We start from the raw sequence: 14,695 nt of genomic DNA on the forward strand, positions 1-14,695 counted from the left end.
GGCCCCCCGGGGCGGATGGAACGCGAGCCCCGGAGCGGATGGAACGCGAGCCCCGGAGCGGATGGAACGCGAGCCCCGGAGCAGCGGATGGAACGCGAGCCCGGGCGGATGGAACGCGAGCCCGGGAGCGGATGGAACGCGAGCCCCCGGAGCGGATGGAACGCGAGCCCGGGAGCGGATGGAACGCGAGCCCCGGGGGAGCGGATGGAACGCGAGCCCCCGGAGCGGATGGAACGCGAGCCCCCGGAGCAGCGGATGGAACGCGAGCCCCCGGGAGCGGATGGAACGCGAGCCCCGGGCGGATGGAACGCGAGCCCCCGGGAGCGGATGGAACGCGAGCCCCGGGAGCAGCGGATGGAACGCGAGCCCGGGGCGGATGGAACGCGAGGATGGAACGCGAGCCCCCGGGCGCCGGCGCGCGCTGCAACTCAGGGGATGATGATGGAGGAGGAGGAGGAGGAGGCGCTTCCCTTCCTACTCCCAGGACAGACTTCACCCGCAGCCTCGGCTTTAGAAGGAACGGGTCAGTGTGTGAAACGTAACGTTCAACATTGCAATGGTGCAAAGAGGTTCCTCCCACTCCTCGTCCCTCCGTCTCTCTCGCTCTCGCTCTCTCCTCCCCCCGTGTGGCTGGCAGTGGACTTGCTCGGCTGAGGATGACGTTGCACTCCCAGTGCTGTCAAAGTGTCTGTGGCTGAAGAAGCACGTACACCCCAACACAGCGCAGGGGGAGGGTTTGTGTGTGTAAAGGGGCTGACGGAGTCCAAGAGAGAGGGAGGGAGGGAGAGCATCAATAGCAAGTCAGCAAACGAGGGCGGTTAAGAGTGTTTTCACATGCAGTTGGGATACGCTTAATAACAAACCCTCCACAAACCGAGAACAATAATAAATTGGTCATTTTCAATGCACGACTGTTTGTGGGGACATTGCTGTGCGCGATTGGCTGCCGCGTTCGCCCACAAATATACGGTCAATTCACTTTACAGTGTGTTCCGTGAAGCGCTTTGGGACGTCCTCCCCATGTGAAAAGCGCTATATCAAATGCAAGGATTATTATTATTATTATATGGAATAACCGGTGGTTGGGGCAGAATTCATTAAAAGGAAACTTGATAGATATCTAAAAAGGAGTATACAGAAAGGGCAGGTTGATGGGACTGAAAAGATTGCTCTTAAAAGAGCCAGCATCGTCTGAGTGTATTTGACACATACAGAAACCCATCACCGTGCTTAAGAGTATCCGAATCAGGCAGGGAGTTCCACATACATGTGCGTAAGTCGCCCACACATGGGGATTTTCCCTGTGTCTGGGAGTGTATTCTCCCTGGAAGGGCATCTATTCCAGGAGAGTGTTATGGGCAAGTTGACAAGAGCCAAAGGTTAGGACATAATGCAATATAACTGAGCCATAGCCACAGAGCCTGAGAGAGGTGCAAAGTAACTGAGGGATACACCCACATAGACAGAGAGCGAGAGATACAAATTAAGCTTTTCTTTCATACCTAGTTTTAGTTTCTAAATACCTGTAATCTAAATGTTGGATTGAAAACATTTCCACATAGTAGTTCAAATTGTTTTAACAAAGTGAACATGAATAACCTTATAGGAGTGACATTTAAGATCACCAAGTGCTAGAAAGACAGCATAGTTTGAAACATTTTTATAAAATTAGAGGAACAGACATCAAAATAGGCTTTTAAGCTCAAACATGTGATGGTTAGAACAACAACAAAATTACATTTGTATAACACTTTTCACGTCGGGAGGACATCCCAAAGCGCTGGACAGACAGAGTTACGGACCCGAGCTGAGGGTTGGGGTGGGGGAGGGTGGAAGGCAGGGGGGGAAACAGGGTTGAAGCGGAGGGTCTTGAAGGAGGGGCCGAGATGGAGGGACTGCGGGATGGAGTTCCAGAGGGTGGGGGCAGAATGGCGGAAGGCCCGCCCGCCAATAGTGAGACGAACATGGCGGGACGTGAAGCAGGCCGGGGCCCGCTAAGCGGAGGGAGGGAACAGGATGGTAGGGGGTTAGGAGGTCAGAGAGGTAGGAGGGAGCAAGACTGTGGAGGGCTTTGAAGGTGAGGACCAGGATCTTGAAGTGTATTCTCTGTGTGATGGGAAGCCAGTGGAGTTAGGCAAGGATGGAGGTGACAGGGTCGCAGAGCCTGGTGCAGGAGAGGACACAGGCTGCAGAGTTCTGGATGATCTGCAGTCTGGATGGAGGAGTTGGGGAGGCCGACAAGCAGTGAGTTTGCATAGTCGAGCCTTGATGTAATGAAGGCGTGTATGAGGGTTTCGATGGCCTGTGGTGTGAGACAATGGTGGAGTCGGGCAATGTTGCAGAGGTGGAGGAAGGCAAAGTGGGTTATGGCGCAGATGTGGGTAGGAAGGATAGTTGAGGGTCAAACAAGACCCCAAGGTCTCGGACTGGCTTATCAAGGTGGAGAATGCAACCATGGATGGTGATGCTGTCAGCGCCTGAGGTGAGGAGGCGCTGACAGGAGCCAATCAGGAGAGCCTCAGTCTTATTGACATTCAACTGAAGAAAGTTGGCTCTCATCCAGGACTTGATGTCTGACAGACATTCTGTCAAGACAGCAGTGGTCCTGGAGGCAAGGGTGGAGGCAGAGAGGTGGAGTTGGGTGTCACCACATACATGTGGAAGTTAACCCCATGTCTGCGGATGATGTCACCAAAAGGGAGCATATAAATATTGAAAAGGAGGGGACCAAGGACAGAGGAACACTGCAATAATCCTAAGGATTGATTTTGCAAAATGAGACGCAAATTAAAACATGCGCTGATCGTTGTGATTATGCGTTATTGCCTGTGGTTTTAAATGATTACAAACACACAGTCAATTTGCCTCAAAGCAAAGTGCATTTTTTAAAATTTTATTTATTCGATTTATTTTATTTGGCCTGGATGTGGTTTTATTTGCATGTTGGAGATTTAAATAAATCGTGACACAACAACATTTGAACGAATGGTTTACTATGTTCTGTTTCTTAACGTGAACATTATAAACATTGATTAAGTAGAGCCTGACAAGACGCTCAAAACTCCACTGTCTGATTTGCAGATCTTCGTTCTCACTTGATGCTGTAATTGTGAAACATTCTCAGCATCTCACTGAGCTCCTGATGTAGGTTTACACATTGAGCTACTTAGACACTCTGCAGGAGTTCAGTTCCGGAAGTAGATTATATCGCAGACTGGGGCATTCTGGCTACTAGGAAAATTTCTCAAGTATTCCTGGCTTCTGAGCACACCCGTGAAAATGGCTCCCAATTTTTTTAAACACATAGATGGCTAGGGCTTCAGGGGCTCAACCACAAATCTACCCTGAGTCGTAGGAAACTGAAAACCACTGCTAACCCTAGCTGTGCCAACACTGGGTCCCCAAGAATTGACTGACATGCACTTACCCCTCAGCCTTATTGGCACTTACGCAGTAATGAGGTGGTTTAACTTGTCGAGACAGTAATCAGGACTCATTATTGCTGGTTCAAAGAAGTGAATCAAGTCATTGCAAGCTTAACCTGCTCTTTTCATTGCTGTTGGATGTCAGATAGGAAGCTAATTTGGCAGAATTTGTAAATTCTGGATGTGTTCCAGGAAACTTCACGGAAGTCATGACTGTGTTCAGTGATAAGAGATCCAGAGGGCTAGCCATGACACGTCTGAAATTCACTATTTACCCATTCTTTTTGCAAATCTCACAATTTAAACTCTATTCCAAGTTAAGTCAGAAATTCACAGAGTTGATCATGGAAAACCACCCGTCTTTTGAACCAACAGATAAGATTCCAAACCTCTTGGAGTAAGCCGACACACATAAGAAATTCAGAAGCTGAAATTCTGCAACTCCTCAGGTGTACTACTTTTTTTTTGTAGAATTTCAATCTTGCATTTGTGTCAACATTATTTACACACAAGTCAAAGTACTGGTGTTACAATTGGAGACAGGCGTGCCTCATCATTGCCACCTAGTGACAAAGCAAGTGAGGTATAACTCTAATCTGGGACCCGTGGGCACCAGATTGTCAGCCTGGAAATACAGGTTTAACAGTAAATACTAATTGGAATATCAAAATCATAGTTTAAGATGGGGCATATATTTGATTTGGCAAACTGTAATCATTTAATTTAGGCTGATTTATAGTATCAAAACACGAGCCATCATTAAGACAATTTTTGTTCTAAAACAAATGAGCAACAAGGATCCTTTTTATATATAGCATTCAAGAGACATTATAGATCAGTTATAACCTGTACTCGTTAGTATTGCATAATACTGATCCCCGTGCCCAGCCATTAGAAAATTGTGGAAATACTTGCCAAAAATTGCAGGGAAATTTGACAAATTGTGCAGGAAATTGCAGGGAGTGATTGGTGCTATTGAGGTACATTTTACTGCCAACCTACAATTTTTTACTTCACCTGATAAAAACCTAACATGAAGAAATAACACATATTAGGTTGTTGCAAAAAAAAATTGTGAATGCTTTCTTTAACAAACCTGGGTGGTCCACTCGGGCAGGGGGGAAGATACCAGTTTCCACCCCATATTACATTTGAAGACCTGGAGAACCGCCAAAAAACAGTATTGCTCGCCAAGCTCGCCAGTGCTCTGACTGCTACAGGAGGTCACCATCTCTTGCCTCTCAAAGCCCGTCACTACACACAGACAGAGACACAGAGAGACACAAAGACGAGAGAAACACGCACAAACACACACACACACTCTCACAGACACCGAAACACAGACTCAGACACAGAGAGACAGACACAGAGAGAACACATATAACAATAATCCTTGCATGTGATATGGCGCTTTTCACGTCTTCGAGACGTCTCAAAGCACTTCACAGAATATACTGTAAAGTGAATTGACTGTATATTCTTGGGTGAAACGTGGCAGCCAATTGCGCACAACAGTGGATTGAGTGACTAAATTATTATTGTTTTTTTGAAGCATTATTATCCCCAGAAAAGCGATCCGCCCATTGACTAACAACCAAGTTCCTACCTATTGCTTGGTAAATAGAGGCGTGTGGAGTAAGGAAACTTGCCTAAATGTTGTCCTGCCGGGAATGGAACCAAAGTCTCTCGCTTGCGAGACGAGTGCTCTAACCACTGAGTTACAGGACTCCAAATACACACTCATAGAGAGAGACATACACACACTCAAACGCACACTCACAGAGACACACTTACGAACACACACACAGACACATTCACACAGAGACACTCATAAACACACACACAGGAGGACACAGACACAGTCCCGGGGACAGTCACACAGAGGAGAGAGACACAGACCATCTCAACTGCTGAGCCTCGAGGTGAGTGAAGCACATTTCCCGCTAGTGCCACACATCCGCTCTCCCCACACTAGCGTTGAATAAACAGCCGGCAGCAGCGTGTAGAGGCCCTGAGCCAAGGAAACTCAATTTTGTACAGGTTTTTAGCGGAGGGTGTTGTTTATTGCAGATTCTGCAGAAAAATTGCAGTCACACATTTCTATTGGCCCAGCCCATGACTAATAGGTAAAGCACCACACTGTCCATTTCATATTGTCTGCAACAGTTTGGAGTTTATTTGCAGAATGCCTTCCTTGTGACATACAACAAAAATCTTCACACAGTCTAGGGACATTACAAATGACAGTAAATATTCCCTCAGATAACTTCCTCAGTCAACAGGAACAACTTTGATGCTACCAATTTAACAGACAGTGTCTGTACACTTTTGCACTAAGATATAATTGAAAAAGAGGAATATTAAAGGGTACGGGAAGCGAGCAGGAGAGTGAGATTATATTAGGTGGTTCTTGTGGAGAAAAAACATCAGCGCAGACTTGATGGGTGGAAATGACCCTTCTCTGTATTGTAACTTTCTAGAACAAACTTTGGAATTTTACTTAATACAGTAAAGGCTACAATAAGTTTCCTAATGCAATGCACGAGTACATCTTCATACCTGCATAACATCACATTTATGGACATCATTATATTGTAATATTACTGTCAGAAGTCAAATGCTGTATAATATACTGAACATTGCTCTGCTCTTATTTCTACTTGAATAAATGGGAAGTAAAGTACTCTCTCATTTTGTAGAAGATAATTAGAAGGAGGAAATGTTGAATGTGTGCATGACATTGTTTCAGCTGTAGTTGGAATATTGCATCCAGTTTTGAGAACCTATTTACAGAAAAGACATCACAGCTAGAGAGTGGATATTCACTAGAATGATACCTGGGATGAGAAGTTACGGTTATAATTATCCAAGCACTTTGAGAATCCTCCTGGCCTGAAAGGCGCTATATAAAAGCAAATTGTTTTGTATTGTATTTCGCGAGCCTTCAAAAGTTAGGTCTAGTTTCACCAGAGTGGAAAAGGTTAAGGTTAACATCTAACAGAAGTTTTCAAGTTCTGAATGGTTTGATAGGGTAAATAGAGAAAGGCTACTTTCACTTCAATCCAACCTGGAAGCCAGTCTGGAACTGTGCATGCAAGGTAGTTACTCTGGGCCACCATTCTATAGTTTACCTACAATAACAATGTTCTATGTTACACTCAGTTTTATTATTATTTCCAGATGGTTATCCCATTCTTTATTGTTTAGGTTCTATCTTTCTTGTGATTCAGGTGGACTTACCCTGCCTTTGCTAGTTCAAACAAATATAGGGTCACTCTCCCTGTTATCCTGTTTTAAAATCTCTCCTAATCCACATTTACCTCCAAATTTAAATAATTAGCTGCTCATCTCATTATTGTTAGTGGGACATTGGAGACGCCAGTTAGCTGCTGTGTTTCCCTATATAGCAATTTTCATTTCCTGACACATCAATTATATTTTGCAGAATGTTTCAGGCTGTTTATTTATACATGGAAGGCACATTATAAATGCAAGTTGTTATAATTATAGTGCGTTCTCCCAGGATCCTGTGGCTCCAGGCCAGGCTGAGACCGGGTCAAAGTTGGGTACCCTGCTAGTCTCTAATGTCCCTCGACCATTCTGTCTTGCGCCCTCTCTACCTCTCAAGTCCTGCCTCAAAACCTACATCTTCGACCATGTCTGTGATCACCTCCATCCCCCTCTCCCCCTGCTCGGCTTCTGCCTCGCCATTGCAAAGTGCTTCAAGATGTTATTCTATGTGAAGAACACTATATAAATACAAGTTGTTTTGCTAATATGTCACCACTGAAGTGAGCACAGGGGAGTTCTGGCTTCAGCATCTCATTACAGATACTAAAATCAATTTATTTCATAAAACCTGAAGAAATTCTAATACGGTTATTTTCTTGTACAAAACGGATAAGTAACTCTGAAACCCTCCCCCTTAGACTTTAGCTCTCATGTAACTGTATTTCAAGATGAACTGTCCATTTTAATAAAGCAATAATAAGGAAAGAGAACAATTGAAAAGCCACTTTTACACAATTTGTTTACTATTCAGTCTGCACCTGCATCACATTATGCAGCATCTCACATAATTGATAGATGCTACCTCCACTTTGTAAAACTTTGTCTTGCTCCCCCCTGCCCCACCCCACACTCTGAATTTACATTCATGTGAAATATTCAACAACGTCTGGGACGAAGCCCGACGTGACCAAGTGAAGCTTTAGAGAAAAAACACAGGTATACAAACAGATAGGGAAATGAGGAATGTTAAGACTAGACAACAATATATTTTTATTGGGGCCTGATTTGTGGTGTTTCTTAACACATTTCTTATTATTATTAGACCTCATTTATATTTCAACTTGTGGATCAGTTTACTACAGTTCTGAATATAGCACAGGCCTCCCTGCACTTCAGTCTTCTGAAACCGACTGGCTGAATTCCTGTGGATAGCACGTGCTACGCCTCCTGGTTTCAGCAAAATCCTATCAATACAGCCAGTTCGTTTACTGCATACGGTGTACACTTGCAGCTTGGTGACAACCCTGAAGTGCTAATAGGTGACTGAACTATAGCACGACCTGTTATAAGGCAGGTCTGATTTTATGAACTCAAACCATGGGTCACACTGTAGGAAATGCAAAATTATCACATTTTTAAATCATCAAATGTTCTGAAGAATGTATCTTTCAGCATACATGAGTTGGTCTTAGGCTTTATGACCACTGCTTTAAAATGCATTTGAAAACCAGCCTCAAAATTAAGACTGAATTTTAATAATTTCCCCAAATTTGGCACAATCTTCAATTTTAACAGACTAGTAAGACCATGAGTACATTCAGGCTTTTGATGTAGAAAATAGCACAAATTACTCCCTATTGTTTCTCTCTCAATGAACTTCAAGAACATTTCATAATTCTGCACCGTTACCCACCGTGATCAGGAACATCTTGCGAACTGGAACAAAAGTATTGTGAGTGTGGCCCAATTTACATGGGAGGAGTCGGTGGGGTAGGATGAAAAAGGGGAGTTGAGGAGTTCCCTGAAACTGTTCAACACAGACTGGATGGGCCGTTGTCCTGTTTCTGTGCTGTATCGTTCTATGAAGAGCTATGTTTCAGAATTATTGCTGTCCTTGGAATACATTTCAAGATGACACAAAATAGTACATAGTCAAGATACATTTTTAAAAAAGAAAATCAAGGCAAGCTCAAATGTGCGATTATAAACCAGTGACTGTAACCTAGAGATGCAATGACCACTTCAGAGTGAACTGAAGTAAGAGTGGACTAAACTGAAGAGGGAACAAGGGTGTTTCGTGGAATTGCATTTATGTTGTACAAAGCCCAGAAATACAAAGGTGTTGGTTACACTTCAAGTATATACAAGTGATGCAACTTTGGTGACTAAAAACTTACGGAAAGCCATTGCTGAATCAGCATTTCTACTTGTAATGAATGCAGTTACTGCAAAGTGTTGAACTACTGTAGTGTACGCTATGGTTGCATTGTGGTGAATCCTAACTCTAAAATACAACGTATGAACTATGGAATAATGAACCGAACATTCTGGCTTTCAGCCAACAATCTCCGAAGCTTCAGTGACCAATTTCGACCCATCCCATGTGGTCTTGAACTGTTCAGGAATGGGATACTCTTTCTGTAAAGATAAAGAATATGTGTCTGTAAGTAAATAATTTTCAACAATGGGGTGATTTATCACAGATGTCCTTAACAGTGATTCTGAGTCTCAAGCAGCAAGTCCTTCAGGTAATCAGAAATATGTCACACCGCCCAGCGGGAACTCCCAGAGTGAGCTCAAGCAGTGAGCATGCCATACTTGTGATTACCAAAGGAGTCGCTACTTGCAACTCAGATTTGCTGCCAACAACTCCTGTTAAGAATTGGCACAATTTGGTCCTCAGCATTGGTTTTGTGGAAATGCAAACATGCTAGACAATGAAGCAGAAAGTGCAGTTTGGAATGAAATGACAAGGCTTGGTAGTCATCCTGGTTTATCGTTTGTAACACATAGTGGGTTCTACAGTGAATATGTGAATGGTACAAGTTGCCCAATTGCTATATTTAGTACATCTAAACCCCATTAACAAGTGACAGTCTATTTTACTTTTGGTTCATTGGTTGCTACTCCTGTGTACATGTTGCTAGTATTAAATCTTTAGAGCAAGTGGGCAAAGCTAGATGGGAGAGTGTTCACTCCTAAACCAGTTTTTAAGGACAAAACAGCTTTTAAAGACATTTACAATCATGCCTGAGGAAATCTGAGGTAAGATTTTGCTTGATATTTAGCTGGAATTTGCAACTTCATTACTGGTCATTACATCGTCCCTGATGGCTGAGAACGGGACACATTGACTCAATGGCTGGGAAAGGAGCACATAGACGCCGGTGGCTGGTATAAGACACTCAGTGTACCAGCAGTCAGGGAAGTTTCCTGGGAAATCATTCTCTTTAAGAGCCAGTGGCGCCACTTTATTTACATCACAGCACTGTCAAGGGAGCAGGGTGTTGCCAGATTGCTGGCACTGTAACTTTACAACACATCTCACTTCTAATAGATGTGTGCAAAACTCATCAAATTAAAGCTGAACATTTCACATAATTCAAGCTTTTATTTGTACGCGTTAAAAAAACAATAAACTGTGACAAAACAGAAAATAAACTGTGACCGTTGACTCAGAAGGAGTCCTACCTACATTAAGTCATGCCCGAGTGTGAAAGCGAATGGCGTACAAAATGAAAAGCACAAGGTAACCCGAAACTTACGTAATCATCATCGTGAGGGATTAGGATGTTCACTTCAGAAGACTTGGCACTTACAATCTCACAATCTAAGGATTCTTCACTCAGGTATATGTGGCATCCCTCAGTCTTATTTACTGAAATAGTTGGCACTTTGTTCAATACCTGAAACATTACAGAATAGATTTTTTTGTTTAGAATCAATCTAAACTTTACCCAATATAAAAACAGAAATGTTGGGAGCATCAGAACAATTAGCAGCTGAAAGAGGTTAAAAACAAAAATTGTAGATCTGAGGTACTATCCTATATTGGGTCAAACCCAAAACGTTAAACCTATTTTGTGTGTTGCTTCACAAGTTAAATTATCTCCAGATTGTTTGTTCAGAAGTAAAAGAAAAATGAAACATCATGCTAAGTGAGCAGGAATTGTTTGTGCTATTTTTATATATATAAATGTATATACAACCTGTGCATAAAGCTGCTTATCACGTTGTCGAGACATCTCAAACATTTCACAGGATTTTACTGTGCAGTCTACAGTGACTGTGAATTTGTAGGCAAATGCAGCAGCTCAATGTCCCACACACAGCCATTTGTTTCATTTTGCCAAGATGTGACTTGAGCCCACAAGCTTCTTACCCAGAGGTGAGTGCTACCACTGAGCCAAGCTGGCACACGAGGATGTTGGCAGTTTATAGCCAAATTCTGCTTTGCTTACCGATAGTGATAGAGTTCATAAGTAATTATTCTCTGGGAAATACCTACAGACCTGCAGTGATCTAGTCAACCCAAGAGGCAGCATTAACTGGCATATTCCATTCAATGAGCAGAACGTTCAGAAACTCACTTATTCACTTGCTCTAATTTGTGTCAAGAGTGATGTTGTACCATCACTGTATGTTATTATTCGCAGTGAATTTTCATTTAACGTAAAGCGAATTTTAGTTCTGCCCAAACCTTACAATCAAGGTCATTTAGTACATTTTTCTATATCATATCAGAACAATTAAAAAGTAATTGTCACCTGAATTTGCACGTCCCTTGAATTGATGATTTCAACAATACCCACAACATTGTCAAATACTAGACTGAGCTTGTGACAGGAGTCTGCAACAGAGAACACACATTAATCCACTGGCTCCTGGGACACAAATCACGAGAAAACAAGGCAAACGATAGCACACCAGCTGCTTGTGCAGAGCAGAAAAAGCAGCCACTTCGGTTGGATGTGACATTCTGTAGCCAAGTTCCGCTTCACTTACCGATGGTGATGGAATTGATCTTGCCTTGGATTTGCAGCATGGAGCTGCTGCACTTGAAAACGTAGGCCACGTGCTTTAGCTCAGTTTCAGAAATCACAAGGTCGCCAACATTTTCCTGGTATTCCTGGCATCAAAGGAATAAAGTTTATTTGCAGACTGAATCAGTGCTGAAAAAGCATACACTTGGGTATCGGGTAATCTCCATTTTCTGTTTCTTGACTGTTGTGCTTTGTTTAGAATTCACTGCTTTCGACAGTACTATGTAGCTCTGAGCTCATGTACAGGGAAGCAATAGGGAGGAGGGGGCAAAGACACATATAGCTGCCTTGAGCTCCTGAACTGCAGGAATACATTATTTTGGAGTCTAACTTGCCCTGCTGGCTTTTTGCTCAGTGCTTGTAATGAGAAATGCAGTTATTCTTTTCTTCATAAAATGTGTAAAATGCACAATGCAATTCCAATCAAATTTGCTGCTTAAATTAACAAAAAGCTCTTCTGTGTACCACCCGAATACTGAGAAAGTTGCTGTTGTTGTAACCTTTAATTATCAGTCCTGGTCTAGTGCACCATGAGACAAACATACCTAAAGTCCCAATACTCATTCTGGTTGATCTAGAATATACGTCCTCCTGATGTGAAACGTAAAGATTATTATCATTATAAAATACAAAGTATCACATTTGAGACCCATGGCTTGTTAATGCAGATTTACCACTCTCCACTTCTTTCCCTCCAGCTTCAACATAGGTGTCCTGGGCTGTTGTGGTGAGTTGGGGGATGTAGGGCTTGATTTGTGACTCTTTGAAGGGGAGTTGACTGATCCGCTCTGTGAACGAAGATTTGGATTCTTGTGGGTCTTCTGAGCATCAGGAACATGGCGTAAAGCTGGGGAATGAAAAGGAAAACATCTCTGTAGTTACGAGAGAAGACAAGTTTGATTACCAATGCAGGAATTTGAAAGTTGTGACAGAAGACTGGAGGGTAGCTTATGTAACACCTCTATTTAAAAAGGGAGAACAGGATCAAACAAGTCATTGTAGTCCATTCAGTCAGTTTAATGGCCACAGTGAGCAAACCCTTAGAGGCTACAATATGAGATAATATTAAAAGCCAGTTGGAAAGTTGATTAAAGATAGTCAGCGTGGATTTGTTAAAAGGCCATTCTTGCCCGACAAATCTAATAAGAAATTATTTGACAAAATAACCGAGAAAATAAATGAAGGTATTGCTTGTGAATGTGGTATATATGGATTTTCAGAAAGGTTTTGATAAAGTGACGCAATAGAGGCTTGTTAAAAAAAGTAGGACGCGTGGTATTGATGGAAAGTTAGCACCATAGATAACCAACTTTTGTTGGTTAAAGGATAGGAAACAGAGGGTGGGAGTACAGAGCCGTCATTTGCAATGGAGAGATGTAAATAGTGGTGTCCTCCAGGGGTCAGTGTTAGAGTCACTGCTTTTCTCCATTTATATCAATGACCTGGACTCTGGTATAAGGGCCACAATTTCTAAGTTTGCGGATGACATTAAACTAGAGAGTATAGCTAATAATGAAGCAGATTGTAAGCAACTTCAGGGGGTCATAGACTAGTTGATTGGGCAGAGAAAAGGCAAATTAAATTTATTGTGAACAAATATGAGTTAATTCATTTTGGGAGGAAGAAAAACGAGAACACGTATAAGTTAGATGATAAAATATTAAAGGGAACGGAAGAACAGAGGAATCTGAGGGCGGTTAATGGACATAAATCCTTATGAAAGATGGGAAGGCAGGCTGACAAAGCGGCCAAAAAAGCTAATGGAATCCTAGGCTTCATAAATAAAGAGGAACTGGAACCACTGGAACCAAAAAAAGGTGAGGGGTGACCTGATAAGATGCCTTTAACATTTTGAGGGGTTTTGATAGAGTCAACAGGGAGATTTTTTTTCACTGGTCAATGAGTCAGTAACTAGAAAGCATTAATTTAAAGTTAGTAAACGAGCAAATGTGGAGATTAGGAGACATTTTTTCACAAACGGAGTAGTTAGGATATGGAATGCCCTACCGGGAACGGTGATTGAGGCAGAATCCATACTTGCCTTCAAGAAGAAACTAGATAAAAATCTTAAAAGTCAGCTACAGGGGTCTGGGGAAAGGGCAGGTAAATGGGATTGAAAGGATTGCCTTGAGGGAGCTGACACAGACACAATGGGGTGAATGGCCTTCTTCTGTGCCGTAAACTTCTATAGTTCTGTGGCTCTAGGAGTGTGAATAGAATACTGTGACAAGAAACTTTTGGATAAAGAAGGCCCTTCGGGCCATTTAATCTCATCCTTCCAGACCACCTACTTTAATGTCTCCCTTTTACAGCATTAAAAGGGCGAAATGTTGGGCAAGTTTCCTTACTCCACATGCTTTTGTTTACCGAGCAGTAAGTAGGAACTCGGTTGTTAATCGATTGGCGGATCGCTTTCCCAAGGGTAATAATTGTTTTAAAAAAATAGTAATAATGAATTGGTCACTTCAATCCAAAACTGTTTGTGTGCAATTGGCTGCCGTGTTTCGCCCACAAAATATACAGTCAATTCACTTTACAGTATATTCTGTGAAGCGCTTTGAGACGTTCGAAGATGTGATAAAGCACTATATCAAATGCAAGGATTATTATTATTAAATGGTTTCCAGTGAGCTGGGCCCATTCTTGGTAAACCATTCCAGCTTTTTACCCTATGTTACCCTACTTCCTGGTGTTTATCTTAAACTTGTGGGAACCTTTGACCCTTCAAGAATATTAAGGTCTCGCTGGTGCCGAGCAGACCAGACTGCAACAATTTTAAGACTCAGTCAAATGAATTGCAATTTCTAATCTGCAAATCACACTGCTGAGAATTTCAGTGGCAGTTCCCTATTTCAGAAGTGGCAAAACAACTGCTTTCACTTATATAGCGCCTTTCATGCAGGGTAGCACTGAATAATGGGGCTATCTGCCAACGAGCCGGGGAGAAAGCGGAAGTGATGACAGGCACAGTTGAAGAGGAAAGACTTCAGGTGCGATCAGAAAATGGGCACAGTGGCTGATGGCACCAATACTAAGATGTAAGCTGCTGTTCAGATGGCTGAATCACTTTAGTTTTGTATAACAGATGTAGTACGCAAGGAAACGACAAAGGACAGAGTGAGCATTACAACTGTTGTGCAAAGAAAGGAGGAGGCAATAAAACATGTGAGATTTTGTTAGAAGTACAACACAATCGACATTTGATTTGAGCGAATA

At 42.6% G+C, this 14,695-nt stretch overlaps 1 protein-coding gene across 3 annotated transcripts in view; it reads right to left on the reverse strand.

Annotated features, from left to right (window-relative positions):
- Window positions 1–5,578: 5,578 nt before the first annotated feature.
- The window catches only part of cap2 (cyclase associated actin cytoskeleton regulatory protein 2), an 85,244-nt gene continuing 76,127 nt past the window's right edge, over window positions 5,579–14,695 (reverse strand). For all 3 annotated transcript variants that reach the window (XM_042331790.1, XM_042331789.1, XM_042331788.1), the window contains exons 9-13: window positions 12,154–12,326; window positions 11,442–11,565; window positions 11,204–11,286; window positions 10,202–10,342; window positions 5,579–9,074 (exon numbers count right to left, since the gene is read on the reverse strand). In XM_042331790.1, the coding sequence (XP_042187724.1) occupies window positions 8,991–9,074; window positions 10,202–10,342; window positions 11,204–11,286; window positions 11,442–11,565; window positions 12,154–12,326 (605 nt within the window). In that variant the 3' untranslated portion in view covers window positions 5,579–8,990. The remainder of the gene's footprint in view (window positions 9,075–10,201; window positions 10,343–11,203; window positions 11,287–11,441; window positions 11,566–12,153; window positions 12,327–14,695) is intronic.

Source organism: Callorhinchus milii, unplaced genomic scaffold, assembly GCF_018977255.1.
Source record: "Callorhinchus milii isolate IMCB2004 unplaced genomic scaffold, IMCB_Cmil_1.0 Scaffold2, whole genome shotgun sequence".
Lineage (NCBI taxonomy): Eukaryota > Metazoa > Chordata > Chondrichthyes > Chimaeriformes > Callorhinchidae > Callorhinchus > Callorhinchus milii.